The sequence below is a fragment of the Triticum urartu genome, chromosome 3 (genome assembly GCF_003073215.2).
Source record: "Triticum urartu cultivar G1812 chromosome 3, Tu2.1, whole genome shotgun sequence".
Classification (NCBI taxonomy): Eukaryota; Viridiplantae; Streptophyta; class Magnoliopsida; order Poales; family Poaceae; genus Triticum; species Triticum urartu.
This window is the reverse complement of record NC_053024.1, coordinates 49,846,412-49,871,615: the sequence shown is the minus strand read 5'-3', so window position 1 is coordinate 49,871,615 and position 25,204 is coordinate 49,846,412. Positions and strand designations below refer to the sequence as shown.

The window sequence follows — 25,204 nt, the reverse complement described above, 5'->3', positions numbered from 1 at the left end:
TATCCTTCATAGAGCACAAAGTGTTCATTTCATAGCTAATGTTTTTTCTTTTTTCTTTTCAGGTTGTACTTTCACATGATTCTATGATTACCTGAGTCCATGAAGTAATCAATAATCTTCCTGAAGTATTTTACATCTAAACGAACAACTATTGAACAATTGTCGATTCCTAACTTATAAATTTGCAATTAAAATTGAGTACTACTATGAGTTATCAAAACTATGCTCAAATGGATGATTGCAAAAAAAAATATTTTTTACTGAAGTTATATAAATTTTAGCTCATTTTATACTTGTGCAATTTGTGTGCAAGTGCAGTCTGTGCGTGTGTATTGGAACATCCGGAAAGAAAACCCTGTGACATGTATTTGGTTGGATGCTGGCATTCCAACCGAGGCCTAAATTGTCGTGTCAAAAATCTCGTGTGGCATTGAGCTGTGGTGCACATGATTTGCTTCTGCAACTGATATCACACATTTCCAATCAAATTCACAAGATGAGCAATCAGAGAAGCCCAGCAAATCAAAGCAAATTACATTAGAGACTTGTTACTGTTACTACACTGGGGTTAAATTGAACGATATTTGGCCATTCTGAATTTTGCTATTGTTACTGTCGTTTGTGTTCCATGTTGGAATGCGTCATGATAAATACTCCATTCACAAATATAAGATGTTTTAGATATTTCAATGTGGACTTGAACAAACACACAATACACATTTTATATTTGTGAACTCAGGGAGTAGTAGTTAATCCCTGAGATTAACAGAGCTTGCTCATTGATAAAGACATCTGTTGGAACAGAAAATGGTGATATGATGCCAACTGATCATATGTTTTCTCAATGGTAGTTGATGAATGTTCCAGTACCGTTCTTGTAGGCAGCTATATTTGGTGGTTATCCTTGGTTCAACTTTCGACCATGAAACACATGCTTGTAGCCTCTGCGTATGAGGCTGAGATGCAACTCGATCAGCTTGGTGGAAACCGCAGACCCAATATTTCAACATGCAGCATCTGTGTTGGGACTGAAAGACCAGAACAAATCCGAATTATTTGTTCTTGAAGAATTATGGCCAGATATTGTGGCTTGGAGTTAAAAGAATTATGGCCAGATATTGTGTTAGATCTCCAAACAATCTTCTCCTGGCTTGTTAATCTAGGCTCCATGCGGCAGACAGGGCGCCATTGAACGGCGCTTGCTGTTGACTCATAATAGAGGTAATAGCATACCAGGTACCCTAACTTGCATCGAATGTGATGATTCAGTCCCAAACTTGCAAAACTTGACTTCACCATACCTCAACTAGCACCTCATGTGTGATCCACAGAAAGAAAAAAGAGTTGTTTTGGTGAACATCAAAGAAAAAACTTGCTCTTCTTCCATAAAAAATTCTTCTAAAAATGCCGAACCCAATCGTTGCATAAAAGTTCGTACCGTGCTTTTATGTTTACGAGCTAAAGTTCTAGCACATGAAAGTCGAAGTATATACTTTAGTTAGTTTCCGTCTGGGTATGCGTCTTTGGATTGCTGTTGCATATTCAGCTCCTGTTGCAGCTGCTACTGCTGTTTTCTTGATTTACCCTATTGGTCAAGGAAGCTTTTCTGATGGTATGCCTTTAGGAATCTCTGGTACTTTCAACTTTATGATTGTATTCCAGGCAGAGCACAACATCCCCTCGAACAAATCGAAATGATTGAAGTTTTTCTATTTGGAATCGTCTTAGGCCTAATTCCTATTACTTTAGCGGGATTATTCGTGACTGCGTATTTGCAATACAGGCGTGGGGATCAGTCGGCGGATTGCTAATCCGTTGTACAATTTTTTTGTACCGAGGGTTCGAATCCCTCTCTTTCCGCTCCCTTGGATCATTTGGGACTTTCGAATTGGAAAGAATTCTGACCCCTGGATTTTCTCATAGATAAATGTACGAAACAAATCCAATAAGAAAAAAAAACTGAATTTTTACTCCTCGCGTCCAGGATTCCGTCCTGGGTCATTAGATAAGAATCCAAAGATAAAGAGTGAAACAAAGAATATCACTACTGTATAAACAAAAAGTTTGAGAGTAAGCATTACATAATCTCCAAGATTTTTTTTTAAGGAATAGATTACCAGTTTTTCCTTACCTACCTCGACTTTTTCAGAACAGGTCCGAGTCAAATAGCAATGATTCGAAGCACTTCTTTTTCCATTACACTATTTCGGAAACCTAAGGACTCGATCGTATGGATATGGAAAATACAGGATTTCCGATCCTAGTGGGAAAAGGAGGGAAACGGATACTCAATTTAAAGTGAGTAAACAGAATTCCATACTCGATCTCATAGATCCCTATAGAATTCTGTGGAAAGCCGTATTCGATGAAAGTCGTATGTACGGCTTGGAGGGAGATCTTTCCTATCTTTCGAGATCCACCCTACAATATGGTGGATACAAGCTATTTAATGTTCCAAACGCAAATTTTGTGGATTCTGGACCACGAGAACTCTTTATTTTAATCTGTATCTTTTTACCAGTAATAGGAATTGGTATTTATCCAGATTTTGTTCTCTCCCTATCCGTTGACAGGGTAGAGGCTCTCTTATCCAATTATTATCCTAAATAGGTTTGCTTTTTTTTACTCGTCTGCTCTATTAATGCAGAAATAAGTAAAAAAGTATATAATGCAGAAATAAGTAAAAAAGTATAATTAGATCTATCTCGAATTTTTGAATAATAAAAAGAACATTTCAGAATGAAAAATAGAAAAGTTTTTTCTTGATCATTTATCAACCCTTTCCTGTTTCTTAATTTTGTCTAATGATTAATTAAGAGGGTTGACCAGGTCATTGATACGTATAATATCCAAATACCAAATACGCTCAGTGTGTGATCCACACAAAGAAAAAAGAGTTGTTTTGGTGAACATCAAAGAAAAAACTTGCTCTTCTTCCATAAAAAATTCTTCTAAAAATGCCGAACCCAATCGTTGCATAAAAGTTCGTACCGTGCTTTTATGTTTACGAGCTAAAGTTCTAGCACATGAAAGTCGAAGTATATACTTTAGTCGATACAAAGTCTGTTTTTTCTTTTCAACATAAATTTTTTCGATCTGGTAAAAATGAAATTAGTACTATAATGAGTCATATGTATTGTAGACACCAGACGAAGCAATGGTTTATCCAAACTTCAAAAAAAAATCTATTTTTTAATCTGTTTGTGAGAAAACGTGAAGAGAGCCAAGAGACTTTAATTTTGGATTTCAACAATAAATAAGAAATAAGAAAGAATTTTACGAATTATACAGACGAATTCGAATTAGCCAATAAATTGGCTATCGTCTTTTCAATATAAATTATTGCAATATTCAAATTGCAATATCAATGAATTACAAATACAAAAATTCATTTAAGTGAAAGTGAATGATTTAGTCCTAAGCCAATCATAGCTTTACAATTGGCAGCTAGGTGGCTGGACCGGTCAGCGCACGCACTTTTGCAGGAATCCCCCTGATGTTTTCTTTAATCAACCCGCACTCAGCGTCCGAACCAACCGACCAGGATCGGCACGAGCGGCGGCCCGTGCGCGCGACGCAAAGAATGAAGCGGCAGCGCTGGTCGTGCGACGTGCGCGGGCGCAGCACGCTCTGGGCGCTCTTCCACTAGGACGACCGCGAGCGCGTCCGCGACGGCACGGCCTTCGACGCGTTCCTCGTCTCGTCCTCCGCCGCGGCCGCGGCGCTCCCCACCGAATTCCACCAGCTGTCGCCGGCTCGACCATGCGTCCCAGAGATCTTCTTGGAGGACGTGATCGTTGTGGCCGAGAGCTCTGACGAGATAACTCCAGTGGTGGAGCGCGTCTTGGTTGTCGACACCTCGGATGAGGCAGGCCCGGCTCCGGTCGTCCGCCGACGACATCACGTCGTAGCTGCAGCCCAGGCAGGTGCAGCAGATGCCGAGCTGCACGTCCGTCACCGACCACCTGCTGCCCACCTCCAAATAGAGCACGCGGTCGAAGAGGGCGTGGTACGGGCTGGGCTGCCGGAGCGGCCTAAGGAGCGACGTCTTGCCGGCGCCCCGCCGGCTCCAGACCCCCAGCCGGTCGTCGCCGGGGAGGTCGCTCTCGAGGAAGTCGTGCATTCTGGTGAGGTGGCTGTCCACGCCTCGCAGGTGGCGGCAGGCCGAGCGCAGCCAGTCCAGCCTCGCCGGACGGCCGTGGGCGCGCGCCGCCGCCTCCTCGAGCTTCGCGATGGCCCCTTTGAACGTGATCATGTGGTAGATGATCTTGATTAGGAGCCACATGGTGATACGTACGTACGGGGTTCGACGATCACGCACGAGAGAACCTCACGCCGCGAGAATCGACTCGACTAGCTATAGCGTACTATAATATCAGAATATGCAGAATTCGTATCAGGAGGGGATCGTATCCAACGCGGACATGGCTTCAACTTCAACTTGTATCACACATGACTTATAGAATTGCTCCTGAAGCCCTCGTGAGACGAACGCGCGGACGATCTCCATATTAGGCGCTACTAGCCTGAAGAACTAAAGATGGAAGAAATTCAGTCAAAATCACTCAAAGTAGCACTTTGTGGGACGATTGCGAGGAATTTAGGGCGAATTAGGATACACACTTAGGCCAAGCAGAACATGGGGGCTAGGGTTTATACCCGGTGCAAGATGGATGTCTCTTCCCCATCGGGATCCTGGGCTTTTTATAGCCTTACATTTTGTAGAAAGTAAGAAAGACAGAGACTGAAAATTAAAAAGTGGTTTCTTCAGCTAAGCAGAACGTAGTGTCGATTTCTTCAAAGATCGAAGGGGATGGGGCCTGACATGTGCTATACTTCAGATTCAGAGGGTTACAGGCTCGTCGCATACAGGTATAGAATCGCATTTCCTTTTTAATTTTGACATCAGAACATGGCATCACAACTTCATTCGGGTCAACATAATAACCACGTCAGACAACACGACTACCAAGTACAGCAAACCAACATCACCACATGACTGAATACATACTGCAAGCCCACAGTACAACAGAGCTTAAGATGACACGATAGGGGCATTCGACCGTCGTCGGATTATGCCTACCAGTCAAACAATGTAACTGAAACAGCGGCAGCTAGCAGCTAGATTATTCAGGTGGATAGAGCTCGAACAGACGTGGACTCGGGTGGAGGTGAGTGCGGGTTGATTAAAGGAAACAGCAGGGGTTTTTGTGCAAAAGTGCGTGCACTGACCGGTCCAGCCACCTGGCTGCCAATTGTCGAGCTGTGATTGGTCTGAGACTAAATCATCACATGAGGTGTAACTTGGGGTATGGTGGAGTCAAGTTTTGTAAGTTGGCGAAGTATCAAGTGAAAACCCCTATTCAGTAAAAACTGAAAACTATTGTCATACGCCATCTGATCAAAGATGTACGGTGCACAACAAATGTGGGAATCTAACTAGCCACTTAGTCACAGCTTTACAGCTAACCCCCTGCACTTACGTCCTAGCCTGGTAAGATTCAAAAAAAACACAAATCAATCCATGCAAGAGAGACATGGAGGCAGCGACAATTCAACGGTGACAGACTACAGCGCTGCTCCTCTGTCGACGGCGACTCGGAGCCCACGGCCCCGGCGCAACCGCTAATCGGCAGTGCCTACACACGCTGGTGGCGGCGGCGGTAGCCCCACGCAACGGCGACCTGACGGCCACCGTGATGGCCCCGTGCCACGGCGATCTCGGCGGCCCAACCTTCCTGGCGCTGCCCCCAGGCGAACTGGTACTTGCCCATGCGAGGGGTGAACGGCGACCTCGGCAGCCCAGCCTTCCTCAGCGGCCCAGTCTTCCCGGCGGCTTGCCCTTCAAAACTGTTGTTTCTGTAACTGAATGATGAATGGTGTTTTGCTGTAACTGAATGAATGGGATGTATAGTACAGAGAAATCCTTGTTGTTTTGCTGCATCTGAATGAAAGTAGATGTACAGAAAATATTTGAATGGGTGTGGTTATACAAGAAATCTTTGGTCTTTTGGTATTTCTGTACATACTCAAATTGTAGATTTACTAAATGAATGTGAATTGGTTCTAGAAATATGTCTTGTCTGTGTCTATGATGAGCTCAAATTTCTGCGGTATTGTGTGCGACGAATTCAGGATAGAGAGGCCTCTCACTCTCAGATGGGTGCATTTGATTAATTAGATGGTCCATGCCATCAGCAATTGCACTATTGACTGACTGTCTATTCTCCACCTCACAAGACAACATCCTCTGTTCTGTTCAGTGACTTTTCTGTTAGATTTGATTAAATGTTGCTTCCTAGGAGTGACAAACTCATGGTTGTGTTCTTCATGAAAAAATGATAGTATTTGCCATCCTTCATATGCTTCACAGTTATCATGGCCTCACAACCACATCTAGTGATCTTTCTTGCATGTGTTCTTTTCTTCACTCCATTCAAATCCATCTTGGTGAATCCAAATCAATCCACCATTAAATCGAAGTACACAACCGGAAACAACGAAAAACAAGCTAAAAACGTTAACATTGGATCGAACTTGGGCTCAGAACTTCTTAGAAAAAACAAAACTTTCACTGGCGCTACATTGGTGGTCATTGTGGATTTTGCTATTATCAGCGTTGTTTGTGTTCCATGAAAGAAGGAACGGTTATTAGATTGCGTCATGATAAAAACTCCATTCACAAATACGAGATGTTTTACGGGCTTACACTATACACATCTTATATTTGTGAACTCAGGGAGTAGTAGTGAATCCGTGAGATTAATAGAGTTTGTCCATACATAAAGATTTGTCTAACACATAATGGCAATGCCTGTTGCCGTATGCAGACATGATTTTTCCATGGCGTTAAATGAAGCATGAGTTAGATGAATTTTCCAAAACATTTGTGACTTCATGTAGGCAGATACATTTGGTGGTAATCCTACACATGGTTTCGACTATAAAACACCTGCTTGTAGTCTCTGCTTATGACACTGAGATGCAACTCATTCAGTTTGGTGCAAACCACAAACCAATATTTATTGGACGGAAAGACTGATTTGTCATTTGTTCTTGACGAATTATGGCCAGATATTGTGGCTTGGAATTAAAAGATGGATCTCCAAACAATCTTCTCCTGGCTTGTCAATCTGGGCTCCATGCGGCAGACAGGGCGCCATTGAACGGCGGCTGCTGTTGACTCATAATATAGAGCCCACCAAATTCATACCGATCTAGGTACAACTAACACACAAAATGAGAAGAAATCGATCCAAAAGAGAAGCGATCAGAGCCTGTCGGGATGTATGCGTGTCATCACCTTGTGACATCAGGGGATTGACAGACTATCATACATAACATCATCACCTCGCATGAATCCAAATCAATCCATCATCAAACCGAAATATACAACCAAACAATTGGATCGAACTATGGTGAGCTCAGAACTTCTTAGAGGGTTGTGTTACCGACATGGGCGCATCCGCCTCCGGCACAGGTTTCGTTCCTCATTGCCGACTGATTCCACAAAAAAAAAAATCACCATTCCAGATCTGTTGATTCGAGGAGGAGGAATGATCAGAAATCTCGTGTGGAATTGAGATGTAATGCACATGATTCATTCTGCAACTTTTTAAAGGAGATCATCACACCATTCCCCCCAACCACCAAATTCACACGAACAATCGAGACAAGAAATCACAAGAAACGCCGCAAGTCGCACAAGAAATCAGGGAAAAACAAAAGTAACGCCTAGCATGAGATCCAGCGATCAGCTAAGCAAAAGATTCAGCTGAGATTTCGGCGGCGGCGGCGGCGGCGGCGGCGGCGGCGGGCGGAAGGACGAAGGAACCCTAGCCTGGACTGGGACGAACCGGTGTGTCCCGGCTCTGGTTTTATAGATGGTCTCTGCTGCGGGGCGAGTCACTGGGAAGTGGGTCCCACGAGCCAGCCGATCGCGCGCCGTCCAGTCGCGCATCGACGGCGGGGATACCTCCCTGCTCTCTTGGCCCTGCCTTTCGTTCCGTGGTGGTGGTGGCGCGGATAACTCGAGGGAGGGAGATTGAGGTCGGTCGAAGCGGCAATGGCGATGGCGATGCGGGCGGCAGCGGCCTTCTTCTCGCCCTCCGCCTCCCCGAGCACGAAGCAGCAGCAGACGCACGCCGCCTTCCCCCCCCGGCGCGGCTCCCCCCGCCGTATCCATCACCGTCGCCTCCGCGCCTTCCCAGGTCAGCGCCCGCCCTCCCTCCGTCGCAGATTCCCTTCCCGCAGTAGCAATTTTCTTGACAGCAATCAATGGCTTCTGCCGCCGTGGATTCGCAGCCACCGAGCTGACCCTCGAGGAGCTCAACCCCTCCGTCGCCCTGCTCGTACGTGCTCCCCACCCATCCGTCTCACCGTTATTCTTCTCCATTCGTTCACTGCTGCTTGTGGTGGGTGGGCATGGCTGCAATCTCAGTTTTAAACAATCTCAATTTCTTCCAGAGGAAGACCGCGGAGGCCGTCGGCGATTTCAGGAAGACGCCCATCTACATCGTCGGTAATAATGCTCTTCTTTCTCTGCAAACTGTTCGATGCATTGCACGCGGTCCCAGTTCAGATTGGAATTGTTGGTGAATGACACGCACTGAACTGAACCGAATCGGCTGCAGGGACGGACTGCAATGCCAAGCGCAACATCGCCAAGCTGCTCGCCAACTCCATCATATACCGCTACCTCTGCAGCGAGGACCTGCTCGAGGACGTCCTCGGCGGCAAGGACGCCCTCGCCGCCTTCCGGGAGTCCGACGAGAAAGGCTACCTGGAAGTCGAGGTGCTCTCTCCACACAAACCATCTTGATGAAGTTCATTCGTTCGTTCAATCCTAGCACCATTCTGATGACGTTGTGTCTGAATGTTACCTGAAACTGTCCGCAGACCGAGGGGCTGAAGCAGCTGACGTCCATGGGCAGCCTCGTGCTTTGCTGCGGCGATGGCGCCGTCATGAACTCCACCAACCTGTATGTGCCTCTATCTCTTTTGTCAGCAGCCATTCTGTGGGTGTGTGTCTACTAGAGGTTTTTTGACTGATGTTTGTGCCTAATGATCTCCAGAGGGCTACTGAGGCATGGAGTCTCCATCTGGATCGATGTCCCTCTCGAATTAGCCGTGACCGATATGTTGAAGAGCAAGGGGGCACAGGCTATTTCAGACCCTGATTCCTTTTCTCAGGTTCTTTCCCCTTCTGCAAATTCCATCCTCCTGCTTATGGGTTTTGTTATTCCTGTTTTCTTGAGACGCGGTAACTTAGATGGCCTTTTACTGTTTACACTTGGATAACGGTGATTTCAGCAGACATACTAAAAGGGTTGGTTCTCTTTTGACTCTGCCTTGCTTCTTAACAACAGTCTAATTAATCCATCGGTGTAAAGACTGCATCCAAATTTGGTCTGTAATGCAGCAAGTGTAAACTCAGAATGTGGACTTTATGGTTTAGCTTCAATGTGTGATGTGTTCATCATGGTTATGTGCATGCTGCATATGAATGGAGCATCCTTGTGCTCATGTGATCTTGCTTGTACACACCCTTCACATAAGATGGATACAGAGCCTATGATACCTTGCATTTGCATTAAAATGGTCAATCTTTTTGCCAAGACCCTGGACTTTGTTTGTTCTAACGTGTGCATCTCGATCTTAGCCTGAAACCGATGTCAGTTATACCCACTTAAAGGCGATTGGCTTATGATCTATTGAATCACAGTGGAGATATTATGCCTGCAGGCAATGGCAAAGCTCCGTCAGCGTTATGATGATCTGAAAGAGCGGTATGCAGTTTCTGATGTTACTGTTTCAGTACAGAGTAAGCAGACAGCATCCAACATCCTTTCTTCACTTTGAACATAGTTGATGTGTTTTCTGCGGTTGCGGGAAACCCTATTGACATTCTCTCTTGGACTGAACACCTTCCAGACGTGGCTTCTCAGCTAGGCTACAGCAGCATCGACTCTTTGAGCCTGGAGGACATGGTCATTGAGGTATGCAATACAATATAAGCATACTAGACAGAACTGTGTCTACACAATTGGACAAAGCGCAAAAATTGCAGCTGAATATGGGGCCTATTTTTGTAAATAACTTCTCGTGAATATAGCTAATGGTGACATTGGACACATTTTTCAGATTGTGAGTCGGATTGAGAAGCTGATCCAAGCGAAGGCGATGATGGAAGCTGCTGGGAAGCCTGAATGATTCGAGCATCGACTGAGGTCCGAGGAATCAAGTTCTGCCGCTTGATTTCAATATTTTTGCGACATTTCATATACATGGTGCGAGCCGATGAAGGCTTTGGGGGCATGTGCTGTGCCGTGCAACTCAGTCTTTCACGACATTATAGTAACACGGTACTCCTCGCTGCAAGTATTCATGTGGCCAGTTGTAAAATGTATATGTCTCACGGCCGAACATTAAACAGGAGATTTGTTCTTCCAATGAGTAAGAAAGTAGAAGAGGAGCACCAGTTCACTCTTGATGAAAGTCAAATTTGTGTCAATAATTTTTTTTGCATCACACGCCTAATGTCTCAGCCTCTGCTGTTGTCTAATTCGAGGGGCATCAAAACAACTGAGCCCCTACCCAAACCAGTGAATCCCCGGCCTCTGCTCGGTCGGCAATGCCATGGTGAGCGGCATCGTCCCATTTCCGGCGAGGTCCTGGTTCGGCCAGCCATGTCTCCACCTTGCCTGCTTCTTCCTTGTTTGACGAAACCGACAGACGCCGACATAGAATACGGGCAAGTTACGAGTACCAAACGCGGTGAGTCAGATCGTGTATGACGGTTCCTTGTTCGCCATATGTTTGTGTCTAATGATCTAAAGAGGCTACTGAGGCATGGAATCTCTATTTGGATCAATGTTCCTCTTGAACTAGCGCCGAAATGTTCCTCTTGAACTAGCGCCAAAAGATACGTTGAAGAGCGAGGGGACACAAGCTATTTCAGACCCTGATTCCTTTTCTCAAGTTCTTCTTTCTTCTTCATATTCCATCATTCATGTTCTCTCTACTACGTAGATGCAGTAACCTAAGATAGCCTTGTTGTAGTTAGCACAGTATGTGTTATTGAACAACTGCGGTTTAGATTCAGTAGCCATACTAATAGGGCCATCTTTGGCTCTCCCATCGGAGCATCGGAGCATATAAACCATGCTAGAGTACCCGCCCATCCAGAGGCAACGCTCGCGGGCGACGATTTTGACCGCCCGATAGAGTTACCAAGGTTGCAACAGTGCTTTTTTTGGCTGCTGGCGTCTGGTCAGCCGTTCAATTTTTTTCACGTTCGGGACTGCTTTAGAGGAGGATGACGGGTGGGTCCGTGAGCCTATGGGGGGCCATCGAGCAGAGGGAGGGTTTCCCTGGAGCCTGCGCATCACCGGCCCCTCCACGGCCTCCTCGGCGGCGGCGCAGGTGCGCATCCTCGCTAACACGCGCTCACCTCCTCCTCGTCTGCTCTCTCCCGATTCCGCCGATCTGCCACGCTCGTCTGGTTCCTCTTCGAGCGCGCCAGGTACAGCCTCGCGTTGGTTCATCCTCTTCTTCTTCTTCTGGGCCAAGTCCGCCTCGCTGCTCAACAGGTCCGTGCGTTTACTCCCCACTTTGCTCTGCCTGGCGGCTGGCCTATCTTGCTACTCCAGTACTTCAAATGGCTACATGTACTTCTATAGCTTGCTAATTCCTTCTCAGCTTGTTTTATATGCGTGTGTATGGACAAACTAATGTGTCTTTGTGTTGGTTGTTCCTTCCTTGCCGATATGGCAATTGTTTTAGATGCTGGCCAGTTAAGGTTTGTTGCAAATAATAGTGGATCTTGGGCCGCCTCCACACCTTGGGTGGTTGTCCTCTCCTTTGTTATGAGCTTGCTGCCTATTGCGCTTGCGTCATTGCCGTTCTTGCGCCGCTGCTGCTGCCATGTAAGGCTGCTTTGGATGACTCAGCGCCCGGGTTGCGGTCTCTACCATTCATATTTTGATACATTTCATCACCGGGGCTGCTTTGGTACTTACTGATGATTTAAAGTTGTGTCTATTGCCAAACTTAATTTGAAAACACTGGCTTGTTTGTAGGGGTTCTATTTTGTTTGCCAAAAACTTAATTTGAAAACACTGGCTTTTTAGATGCTTGCGAAGTACATGGGGGAGGCGCACATGGTTGATGATTATGTTCTAGGTTGGCCATTGAGAGGGATGCTGAAGCAAACTCCGTCAGGTTTCAGGTGCACATTCTCTGTCCCTGTTTTTGTCTGTGCAGCTAAACTTGAGAATCATACACTTTGGTATATAAAGTTACTTACTGGGTTTACTAGCAGTTTTGAAAGGTGAGGGGGGGGGGGGGGGGCGCCTCGTCGTTCCTGCTGCCGCTGCACCCGAAGCCCAAGGCCGCCGGCGTCAAGGCGGATTCGACCATGGTCGTGCTGCCAGAGAGGTGCGTGCGACGAGCCGGGCCGGTGTAGGAATTTGAATCCCTTTCTCCTAAAGGCACAATTTGCTCCTTTTCGATGCTTGGATTCTTTTTGTGGTTCAACAAACTTTCACCTTGGTTCAACAAATAGGGGTTGTTCAACAAATTTTCACCTTGGTTCTTGATTTATGTATTAAACAACAACAGATAGGGATTGTTCTTGATTTCTTTCATGTTGTTTTTTACGAATAATTTTACATGAATGAGTTGAATCCTTCCTTGCAGTAATTAGTCAAGGTAATTAACCAACTTGCCCAACAGGGATTTGTTCCTTGGAATGTTGCATTTCTTTTCTGTCATGCTTGGTTATAAGCATATTCAACCATCCACATATTAAAATAGTAGCACAAGCCTGTATTTAGATATAGGCATGTGGCTATTGGTATAAACCAACAAGCAAAGACTTACACCGTCGACCTCACAAAGTCAACGGTGTTCAGATTAATCTTTCTGTTGACATGATTAATCTTTGATAAAATCCTATTCTTCAATTCTGTTATGTATTAAGAATGCAGTGGATTTTCATTTCAGTACTAACATGGCATAGTTCTTCTTCTGATTGCTTCACCTTTTAATATGCAGGCAGTACTACACTTCTGTAGATATTGGCAATCCTGCAAGGCCCTATTTTCTTGACATCGACACCGGGAGCGCCTTGACATGGATCCAGTGTGATGCTCCCTGCACGAACTGCACAAAGGTGAGTACCATTTTCAGCCACATTTCATCGCGTGATAAGAACTAGGCCTCGCCGCGACGCAATTTCTGTGGATATCTTGGTTCCAGTGTTCCATCATGAGCCTAATTTTCAAAATTCACAGCGTTCCTGATAGGCTTTTTATCTTGTTACAGGGACCTCATCCCTTATATAAGCCCGCAAATGAGAACATAGTTCCCCTAGTGATTCACATTGTCGGGAATTGCAAGGCAACCAAAATTACTGTGACACTTGCAAACAATGTGACTATGAGATCGCATACGCGGACTGAAGCTCCTCTGTCGGTATGCTTGCGAGGGACAATATGCAGCTGATCACCGCAGACGGTGAGAGGGAAAACATGGACTGTGTCTTCAGGTGGGTGATGTCTGTATGCTAACAAACTGCCCATTTGTGTACCATATGTTAGGTGTGCACATTATCAACAAGGAAAGTTTCTGGACTCACCAGCAAGTACTGATGGGATCCTTGGCCTCAACAATGGGGCAATGAACCTCCCTACCCAGCTAGCCAAGCAAGGGATCATCCCCAACGTTTTCGGCCATTCCATCGCCATGGATCCCAGCAGTAGTGGCTACATGTTTCTTGGTGATGATTACGTTCCCAGATGGGGAATGACATGGGTTCCTGTCGGCAACGGTCTAGAGTGAGTCTCCACCCTACTTTGCCTGAAGATTATTCTCACATGTGGCCACCATTTCTCATAAATATCATGTTACCTCGCATCGTCTTCGACGGGATACGACATGCTCTGCTTGCGGCAAATCTTCAAGAAATCTTAACCAATTTATGTCGCTCTCATGACTCAAACTGCAAATGGAAATTATGCCCAACTGCTCTGCAATGTTGCTCTGTTCTTCACTTATTTCTAACATTTGCGTCCATTCCACAAATAAAGTCCCCCCTTTTTTTCAGTTGCCGTAGCAAGTAGCACATCACATCGTCGAACTAGCGTATGCCCATGCATTACGTTGCGACATAGATTTCCCTTTACGATGCATACAAATATTGCGCCTCTTGCGATTCGTTATATGAAAACGCGTATCTGACTGCAGTTCCGCATTTTGTGTACTGTCAGGGACGTGTACAACACGGTACTACAGAAAGTAAACTATGGAGGTCAGGAGCTTAATGTGCGAGAGCAGGCTAGGAAACTGACTCGAGTGATCTTTGACAGTGGGAGCTCATACACTTACTTTCCACATGAAATATACACAAGCCTGATTGCTTCGGTGAGTTTTTGCATCAACTCTCTCCATCTGGTGAAACGAATTCAGTTAATTCCATTCTGCATATACCTGATCACGATCTTGTAATTCCACAGCTCACCTATAATTTTCCAAGGTTGTGGCGAGCATATGTTTTCATCTTACTGCAGGACAGGTTGGTTTCACATAGTATTTGGAAGAATGAGATGCCCCAGATCCAATATTATCAAAAAAGCAGAAGAGCTAGGTGTATAAATGCTGAGATGATCCGCTCTTACATTTTTTCTTGACGTGTAAAAGGTACACTAGCTTGTCTATGGCCCTCATTGTTGCTTGGAAGCATTTCTTCTCTTCGCTTCAACAATGCGCTCCTTTTTTGTGAAGAGCAATGCACTCATTGATGCTACTTTGTGAACATGTCTTTGTTGTGTCCCGTTCCTTATTTTTATACCTACGGATTTAGCAAGAGTCATTTTTGCCTCTGTATTTTCACCATACTTCCATTTCATATTTTTATTAGTGCAGTTTCTGAATTATTATCCAGTGCTTTTTGGAGTCGAGCTCCATGGGACCCAATTTTTATACATATTTCAACATGTTTTTTCTTGAAAGGTAATCATACGCTGAGGGGGAGGGTGTACCTATTTTTTCATCAATTTGCCTTTTTTCTCTCCTATTACCGTTCCCCTTTAGGCATATCTTATTTGAGATTGTGCCTTCTTCGCCTTATGACATCTTTCTCTTAGCGAGTAATTCCACCATTTTTTTTGTTTGGTCCTATTTGCTACTTAAGTGGTTTTTCCCTGCACCTGAGCTGGTGATTTTGTTATTTTGTCTCTACCTGGAGTCAGTAGAAAAATGAAACCGTTTTACATTTTAATTTGCTCTGCAACTAAAGTCATGTTGGACTCTAGGTGATGAAGGACTAGCGTTGAGCCTGAGGTGACCTCAGTTCGTTTTTTCAATTCTGATTTAGTTTAGATTTTGAACCATGATTGCTACTTCAAATTTGATTATCTTTTTTTTTCTGTAGTAGTGTTTCGTCCTTTAAATTGCACTACTATTGGTACGTTGATTCTGCTTCTAACCATATACAAGAGCATCAGCAGGGAGCTAGGCCTACCTCTTATTTATGTTCTATGCATCTAAATGCCGCCCTTTTTCATTTTTACTCTTCTTACAATTGTCTTGATGTACGTAATCTTTTTCTATTTGAGTGATTTCGCTCACGAGATGCTTACATGGTACTTGAGGCTTAAGCCTATGTACTCTGCATGTTTCTTGATGTGGTTCATCATGCCTTCCCTAGCTCCTTTTCAGCTGCCTGCTCAAAGTGATTGAACATGTGATGTTGTTGGCTCTGATGTGTAAATAATATTTCATGCCCAGCATCTTAGTTCAGCTGATGCATGGTTTGCAACGTATATCACTGACTTACCTGCTTTAAGTAGGTGATTTTAACCTGTTGGAGCCCTCTGTGATGAAAAAAGGTGAACTGTTCATGCCTTATTTCAGAAAACTAAATATGCACCATGCTGATATACTTCATGTCGAGCATGCTTTTGACATCCATTAATGATGCCGTGTTTTGAATTTTGAGTAGACGATTCTTTGTTTATTAGCCTATACACCAATAATGTTTCCATTGATCAATCTCATAGTACTTTGTGTGTGTTTTTCTTATCTTGGGCTCAAAACTTATTGTCAGGTTAAACTATTTTGTGGATCATTTATAGTACGGATGTTCTGTAAAAGAATATTTACTGGAATGTTATGTAAAACCTAAGGCTCAAAAGAAAAGCTTCGGTAAATTAGAATATTTATTGAAATATTTAGGTGTTTCATTAAATTGGTATGGAAGTCCAAGCTCATCCATTTAATTATTTGAGAGCATCATCAGTGTAGTTTTTTCCCAGCGACACAATTTTGAAAAAAAGATACATGGCTACCAAATGAATGTGTTACTATGCCGACTACTATCCAGTCCATTTACACTTCGTATTTTCCTCTCTCCTGTATTTCACAGGGCTCGAGTCCTATATATTCTAAATGTATTTATGCAATCTTACTCTGGTGCTTGCACATCCATGGATCTGAAAGTATTGCGGGAGCTCCCATGATGGACTATGATGAAAAAGTATTTCTTGTTGCCTGTTCTGTTGTGGTGCAAGTGTACCAGACTTCATGCTTATAATGCATTTCTTTCATGTGTGATATGCTCCACATGGATTTGTATTTCATTGTGGATTACCTCTTGCTATACGTATTATGGATTGTCCATCTTTACCACCATAAGTATCAATGCAAATAAGCTTATCTTTCCTTCGCTTTCAATCTATTTAGGTGCTCACATATGCCCTACAGTAACCACATAATATAGTGAACTACCTTCGTAACTTTCTTCTTGTGTCGATTATGTATAAAGATGCTATCTAAATACCCACTTGCATTTTAAGACGAATCAGAACATATAAACGTTGAAGGAGTGCTAGACACAACCAAGGCATCCACGTATGCCATGAATAGTGCAGAGCGAGCGAATAAAAACAGCGAGCGAGCGATGGACCTAACCCGTGTCTTCCCTAGCTCCCCTTGCCGCCGCCGCCACCCCTCTCCTCTGCTCCATGCCGGATCTGACCCGCGTCTTCCCTAGCCCCCCTTGCCGCCGCCGCCACCCCTCTCCTCTGAGCACGGTGCCTCCTCTTTCCACTCCTGCCCCGCCTCCGTCCTAGCTGCCGCCTCCTCCTCTCCCCTCCTCTCCTCTTCCTTGCTGCCTCCCCCATCTCTCGCTCTTGCCCACGAGGAGGAGCAACGAGACCTAAGATATAATGCTCTTTGAGTCAAGTTTTTTATTTTATTTTGAGTACTCGCTTACGAGGATAGGGGCATGATTGTTATGTGCATTTCTTACTGAAGTTGATCCTGGTGTTATTTGCTTTGAGATTTGAGAAAAGAATGAGACGGCGAGATGTGCGCTTCTTAGCATCACATCAAATGGAATAATCTTGAGGTTTGTAGTCTAAAACACAAATTTAAATAAGAAGTAGGCCTATACTTAAAAACAGACATGAACAGGAGCAAACTGAAGGTTTTGCCTAAAAGATCCGAGTATGTCCCGTTATATGAGGACTAGGACATCTATTGGATACTCATCAGCGACGTCCCATGGAACCGAGTGATGCATGCTAATTTTTCATATGCATAATTCACTATTGGTGTAATTAGTTCCGATCATCTGAAGTACTGCTCTAAATCTTTGATAAGCACCGCCTGGTGATTTATATAATTTCTGCACCAAGGACGATGGAGAAATGCAAGACATGAGCTGATGAGAGGATGCACCAAGGATGAACAAGAGCTGAAATCAATGTATGAGTTACCTGCGTTCTTCCATCTTCATATATTTTTTAAACACATAACCACGGAAAAATGACCGATGGGGAGGAGTTGCTGTTTTTGAGGAGCAACGCACATGATATATATGCATGGCCTCATTGGCCAATGACTCAATGGATAAAAGCAAATGCATGTTTTTTACAAAAAGAAGAAGAGAAAACCTTTGTTACGTCTGTTTCCCCAACCTTCATAACTAAGATTTCAAAAACAATGGAAGAGATACAAGGCAACAATTCTTACTTCATTTTACCAATTCCTATGTTAATACATTTCATGGGGCATGCTTTTTCAACATCAAAACAGTTACTTGGGCTATTGTTTCTCTGTTCCATCTAGCTTTGCATACTCAATCAGTTGGTACTAGAAACTAAAGATCTGCATCTTCATCAACTCATAGTTTGCCAGTTTGGATCATTTATGAGAAGAAGCCTATTTATCTACATAGTTGATTAAATTATACTTTACATTATAGCAAAATACTTGATGCTCTCTGATGGGACAAAATAGCCTTGTGAGGACTTTGTTCAAGCCAAGACTTCATGCTAATACACAACGATTTGTCTATACCCCTTTTTCATCTTAACATTTTCAGATAATATGCAGATGATATAGCGATTGGGTACTTGCAGGAGGAAGTTTCCGAGGCAACATCCTGGGCATGTGCTTCTGAGCAATAACTAAAAAAATATACCCACATTTTTGTTTCCAAAGGAGCATTTCTAGCACATCTTACCTTTATAACCAATCCTATTATTATCGTGTTCCTGAGATTTCCACTGATGTTTATTACCAAATGAGGTAATTTAGATAGTTTGAAAGCAGTCCTATCTAAAGATATGCTCATATGTAACAATAGGAGAGGAATAATCCTATATTCATAAATCAAAATTATTGTTCATGATGCTAACTACACTACTTTTGTATATAAAATTCTAACTATAAAATAAAGGACATTGTATGAAAATATCTTTTGGTTTAGATCCAATTATCCCCCCATGTTACCTGAATAACATAGCAAATTATGCATATTGAAGTATATATTTTGAAAGATAAGGCTTTTTTATTTTTTCATATAAAAAGGGTTACATCGTGTACCATATTTCTTATTTTATGTGATGTGCTGACCTTTTCTAAGGCCAATGTAAATAAGCAATCAGGACTGTGTTCATAACTTTCTTTTGGGCTATCATGCTACTGCTATATAGACGTACATATTTTTTTGAGATTATATTATCAGTCTTTAGACCACTCTTACTTGCACATGCGATGGTTCCAAAACTTGTGTTAAAATTCACTACGTATGAACATGCTACCTAAGTATCTATTTTCTTATGCTTCAAGGATTTGATTATCAGTATTTAAACAAATCTCACTTGCATGGTTTGAATACTGGTTTGCTTTTGCTTTTTGCATGAGGGGCGCAATGGTTTGTTCTAAAAAAGCCACACGCATGGTTTGAAAACTTGGTCGCTCTTGCTTTTTGCGCAATGGACGCGACGGGTCATCTTTCTTTGAACACTATGTATCATCACTAGGTATCTATCTACTAGCAGTGTGTGCTTATTTTCACAATCTGTGTCTGAATATTTTTATGTGCACTCTTTTAATACATGTCTTGCTCTCAGCCTTTGCGCCATTGGCGCAACGGGTCATCTAGTTGAACATATAAAGGATGAGCCAGTGCGCCCAACTAGCGGCCGTGGCCACGTCTCCTTTTATTCCCGAGCGCTCGCTTCCTCCCGCCGCCTCCTTCTCTTCCTCTTCCTCTCCCTCGGCATAGCCCCTCCACCTCCCTCCTCCTTCGACGGCGCCTGGTCCAGATCGGGCTCAGGTCGTCGCCTGGTCCAGATCGGGCTCAGGTCGTCTCCATTGAGAGCAGGGGTGAACAGCGGGAAGCGGTGGGGAGAAGCGAGCGACAGCCGGCAGGGAGAGGTGGAGAGCCACGACGGGGTGGACAGCGGGAAGCGGTGGGGCGAAGCGAGCGGCAGTCGACAGGGAGAGCCACGACAATGGCCGGCGTCAGCTGCCACTTCCTCCCCTCGTCGGTGCCGCGAGGCCGCTGAGCCCGCGCCCGAGCTTCCCATCCGTGAGCGATCGCTCTGCCCACCGGCCGTCCCCCGTCCGTGTGCTTCTTCTCGGGACGTCGACGCCACGGAGCTCGTCAAGGTGCCCTCTCGTCCCTCTTCACCTCCTCCACGCGTCTGTCTCTATTCGATTTGGTCCTCTGATTCAGATTTCTCACACAAGCGGATGGTTGTTGTCCTCTGTTCGTGTTCGCGCTCGTGCAGCTCCCTCTCTGCTGCTGCAGGAGGATTGGATTGGATTGGTTTCTACTTGCTCTATTATCTATTTGAGAATCTGAGATGCGGCCCTCCAAATCTTCGGCCCCAGAAGGAGGATTTGAGAGTGGAGAAGGGTCACCTGAATGTTATTTGGAGGAAGGAGTTGTCCAGGAATCAAAATGTTATTATTTTACTATTCTGCAGGGGAGAATCTAAAGATTATTTGTTTCTTTTTATGCCTGCAGATCGTGTTTAGTGTTTGGGATTCACACCCTGCATTGATAAGGTCTGAATTTAACATCCACTTTTAAAACTGGGATCCTCAAGTGTTTCAGTTCGTACTTTGCCGACGTACAATCTATTGGCCACATTTTCTAGCACACTTATTCCAACTGAAGTCAGCTCCTGCTTGCACTTCTCCACTGAGTGAATGCTAATAGTTCTAAAAAGATAAACCACCCATAGAGTTGGTTCTAATTAGACCTTCTGAAAGATGCAAGCAGCTAGAGTACCTTAGTCCATAGGAGACCTGGAACTGGTTCAGAAGTTCTTGAGTAAACTGGATCAGTGAGAATATTAATTGAGTCGCTGCTCAAGAAACAAAGTAGAATAACGACAACGTAGCTAATACCATTTGTCCCTGCATGATGTATTTTGATCTCAAATGCATTTGAATGGCTTGATTTTTGCAGAGATCTTGTCACCTGCGCCCTTGTTTGGTCGTACATAAAACTATCATCTTGCTTTAAATTCAGGTGGTTAGGTCTTTGATAGTACGCATGGCTGAACCCACCTTTTGTTGAATTTGGGAACTGTCTAATATAGCTATTTTTTAAGAAGGGGCTTGAACAGATCTCAGTATATGTTTTAATTTTGTAGAACTAAAGGAGCCTGACTGACTAGGTAATTCCCAGCGAACTGAAGCAGCTAAGCTTGCAGGCATGTGTACTGTAAACAGAACCAAGTTCTGCATATATTGTATTTGCAGAAAATGTTTTTGGCCTGTACGGTTCTAACAAATTTGAGGTGATAAATTCTGAACACTAAAAGAATTAGTTTTGTAGGACCAGTTTTGTTGTATGACCTTGCACTACTGTATTGATTTTCTTGTACTTACATGGTCGGACTAATAATCAGCACAGTACATTACTAATTCAATAGGACTAATTTATTTGAACTAAAGCCTTAGTATGTATGTTCATAATATGTGCAGATCACCACATGCAGACTGTCACGACCGGTTTTCCAATAAAATGCTTATTGAGAAACCGATCTTTTGAGTCCAGTATGAGGAAAATCCTCCTTACTGGTAGACAAAATTCTTGATACAGTAAGCCAGTAGCATATAATATTTTACAAGGTCGAGCTAAGGCTGCTCAATAAATTATTACAAGCACGCCAATAATTATACATAATGGCGGATATGACACAAAGGTGTGGTGGCATACTACTGACTCGAGATAAAAGTGGTGGTGGAATATCACAGTGGAGTGGATAACACGACTCCTAAACTGGCAGCTCATCGAGCGTCGAGGAGAGGCTCGATGAATTTATTCGAGTAGCGGAAGCGGATATAATACAGAGACCAAATCCAGGGTCGCATGAGACTGACTGGGACTCCTCTAGGCGTCGGACTCGCTATCGAACTCTTCATCCAAGAGATCGCCTTCGTCAACATCTGGCCAAATCAACAAGCCAGGTGAGTACTGTGAAAGTACTCGCAAGACAGTTCGCACATAAGATATAATAAATGCATGCATGAATGCGTCATGAGTAATTATTAATGCACATTCAATTTAATAAATATTGGCACAACATGGTAAGTAAAAAGGGAGTCGGGCGGTAGTCTTCCCGAAATCTCAACAAAATAACTGAAAACCGATCGGGTGTCTGGAGCGACGCCTCGAAGGGTGAACAAATAAATAATCATGCCGCAGTCGGGCGTCTAAGCGACACCACGTAAAGGGCTTATATTGAAAAGAAAATGACATGCGTGCCACAGTCGGACGTCTGAGCGACATCGCAGAAAGGGCTTATATCGCAAGTAAATAACAAGCGTGCCACAGTCGGACGTCTGAGCGACATCGCAGAAAGGGCTTATATCGAAAGTAAATAACAAGCGTGCCACAGTCGGATGTCTGAGCGACATCACAGAAAGGGCTTATATCAAAAGTAAATAACAAGCGTGCCACAGTCGGACGTCTGAGCGACATCACAGAAAGGGCTTATATCAAAAGTAAAGAACAATTGGGCCACAGTCGGACGTCTAAGCGACATCGCAGAAAGGGCTTAAATTTCATTATTCATATCTGTTAAACTCACAAAGATATAATACTCATTGGAGATATTCAACACATAATAATAAACGGGTTAGTCCATCCACAGGAATAAACATTTAACCGGACTTAACACTTATGTGGTTCACCGGAGTTTTTGTCACTGAGACTGACATTTGACAAGATAAGTTGAACACAGTACTTGGACATGGATAAGATGATTCAAGGATTTTTGACTCTGCAGAGTTTGTACTAAATTACCCACAGCCAATGGATTTCTGTAGTCACGAAGGACTAGTTCCGTTTACGGTATTTCGGAAGAAACACATCTATCCAGTACACACCCATCCCACCTCACGATGCCAGGAATCACCCTAGACAGCGTTCAAGAAAAACTTTGAGACGGGGAGATCACAATCTCGAATAGCATGGGATCAAATTTATATACGCGCGCTCTAAGGGGTGCTCCCTCTCGGTCCCAACTGGAAACACCCATGCCCCCTGACCGGATGACTGGCTTTAATCCAGGGCCATGGAACCATCATCACGGCCTCTCGATTTGGTGTGTACCAGGAAAGCGGTTTACAACTTACTAAGCCATATTCCTTGCGGAAAACATGTGGTAGTACAGGAAGGGAAAACGGATGGAAACTGGACTGATTCATGTTGACACTAGAGTCAAATAGTCTGGCATAAGACTGGCATGCTACAACACTGCCATCTTACCCATTCTCATGCCATCACATGGCCATGCAAACTCACATCCAACAACTTATGGATTTTTGAAACTCACTTGCCTCAACTTTGCATGTAATATGACATTCATTGATATGCTCATAAACATGCCATGAAACTACTTAATGCAAACATGCCAAAGACACTCATCATATCAAAAGTTCAAACATGTTTGCCTGGTTCAGAGTAGTCGGAGCCTAGCTCGGTGAAGTTCGCGGTTCCATCACCTCCTTCGGTATCTCCGAGCTCAGCATGTCCTTCCGCGTCGGTGGGCGGTGGTGGTGGTCGCCGGCGAGCTCTACGTCGACGGCGGCCCTTGCTCCGGCGGACGGCGGCTCGGGTGGAGCGGGATCTCGTCGGGGAGAGCGAAGCGATTCGAGCTGGTGGCCGAGGCGGATCGGGGCGGCCGGAGTTGGGGGAGGAGACCTCCTCGAGGTCCTCCTGGTGGCTTGGCGGGGTCCTGGAGAGGTGCAGTGATGGTGTGTGCTCGTGAGCGAGCTCGGGGCCCCTTTTTATAGGCGATCCGAGGCGGTGGCCGTGAACGGAGTTCTCCGGCGAAGGTTACGGTGGCGCAGAGCTTGGTCGGGGAAGTTTAGGGAGTTGGGCGTCAACGTGGAGTTCCACTGGTTCCGTTTAGGCGCTAAACGAGCTTGGATTAGGAGCCCTGGGTGGATTCGACGGAACGGGGCGGCGCGGGCCCGTCGGCGGCAGAGGGCGTGTCCTGTGCTTGCCGGGCCACGGCGACGGTGCTGCGGTGTGCGCTGGCATGCATGAGGCCACGCGGAGGGCTAGGGAGCGCGTTGGGCGGCGCCGAACGGCGTAGCGAGCTGGCACGGGCTTTCGCTGGCCGCCACCTCCGGCGATGCTCGCCACCACCGACGCCTGTGCCCGTCCAAGGGGGCGTGCGGTGCTCTGGCCAGGGAGGAGAGGCCGAGCGCAAAGTGCCAGGGTGCACTGGTGATCGATGACAAGTCACTGACGAAAAACGACACTGATTGAAATCTGAAATTCTGAATTTTCTGAAAGTGTGCAGGAACAGTGCCGGCCAAGTGTTCGACGAAATGATTTTGGCATGAGAAGAATTTTCCTTGAGCTGATTTTTGGTGGGGTGGCCTCTCATTGCATCTGGGGGCTGCCTGAATTTTGGTAGAATTTTTGGAGAAGAGGAAATATGAATTTCACCAAATTTGACAAATCTGGTCCAAACTTGCAGAGGCTGAAACTTGAAAATTTTGAAAAGAAGAAGAGTGGATCTTGATGGTTCTAGGTTGTGGGTGCTAAGGACTATCTAGAGGAGTTGGTTTGAGATCAAAACTCAAAGGCAAATAGGTACTTGCTTTGCAAATCACCTAGGCTTAAAATAAATGACATATTTGTTTTGGGGAATAGAATAAAAGAAATAAAATCCAAAAATGGGTTGGACTTGTTGGAACAGAAAGTTTGGATTGCCCCAAAGTGGGGGGGAAGGGGTTTTGGAAAGATTTACCACAAGAGACATGGTAAAACCATGGGTGGTTTCAAAAATGAAAGAAGCCCCAATACTCATAGTGATTTCTTCTTAAAAGAAAATAATTAAATTCCAAAAATATATTTGAGAAGGAAACAATCAGAAGAAAGGTTTTAAAAATAACCAAACACCAAGGCTGAAGAAGATACCAAAATAAAATCCTTGCCAAGGGGGAAAAAGTTTTGAGAGAGAGGTTTTTGGAAGAATTTAAATGACCTTCTTCAAATCCAACATAGTTTTTGCTGAAAACCAAATGAAAATTTTTGGAGTGTCACAACACCTACCCCCTTAGGAAAAATCTCGTCCCCGAGATTTCAGCTGATCCTCAAATAAGTGTGGGTGCTCTGCCCGAAGGAAATCCTCTCTTTCCCAAGTGGCTTCACTCTCGGTGTGATTGCTCCACTGAACTCTGAAAAACTTGATGGTTTTCTGTCGGGTCCTCCTTTTAGACTCCTCTAATATTTTTACTGGATGTTCCTGATAGGTGAGGTCTGGCTGCACGTCAATGTTCTCATGGGATACTTGCTTCTCTGGGTTGCTTACGCACTTCCTCAATTGCGAGACGTGGAACACGTCGTGGACATCGGATAATTCTTCGGGTAAGTCTA

General features: G+C 44.5%; 2 protein-coding genes, 2 non-coding genes and 1 pseudogene across 4 annotated transcripts; 2 read left to right on the top strand and 3 right to left on the bottom strand.

Annotated features, from left to right (window-relative positions):
- Positions 1-3,520: 3,520 nt before the first annotated feature.
- Positions 3,521-4,285, bottom strand: LOC125546632. The gene has a single exon (XM_048710811.1). It carries the CDS (start codon positions 4,283-4,285, stop codon positions 3,521-3,523), a length of 765 nt encoding a protein of 254 aa, XP_048566768.1.
- Positions 4,286-7,266: 2,981 nt separating this feature from the next.
- LOC125549765 lies at positions 7,267-7,355 on the bottom strand. The gene has a single exon (XR_007301486.1). It is a non-coding gene; the product is annotated as a small nucleolar RNA snoR14 (small nucleolar RNA).
- A 65-nt stretch (positions 7,356-7,420) lies between these two features.
- Positions 7,421-7,499, bottom strand: LOC125549753. The gene has a single exon (XR_007301475.1). It is a non-coding gene; the product is annotated as a small nucleolar RNA U61 (small nucleolar RNA).
- Positions 7,500-8,005: 506 nt separating this feature from the next.
- On the top strand, positions 8,006-10,497 carry LOC125542725 (probable inactive shikimate kinase like 1, chloroplastic). The gene is made up of 9 exons (XM_048705897.1): positions 8,006-8,210; positions 8,305-8,351; positions 8,467-8,521; positions 8,634-8,794; positions 8,899-8,981; positions 9,075-9,192; positions 9,745-9,823; positions 9,934-9,998; positions 10,144-10,497. Exons 1-9 carry the CDS (start codon positions 8,066-8,068, stop codon positions 10,210-10,212), a joined length of 822 nt encoding a protein of 273 aa, XP_048561854.1. The 5' UTR covers positions 8,006-8,065; the 3' UTR covers positions 10,213-10,497.
- An 843-nt stretch (positions 10,498-11,340) lies between these two features.
- Positions 11,341-15,902, top strand: LOC125546631 (annotated as a pseudogene).
- The last annotated feature ends 9,302 nt before the right edge of the window (positions 15,903-25,204 follow it).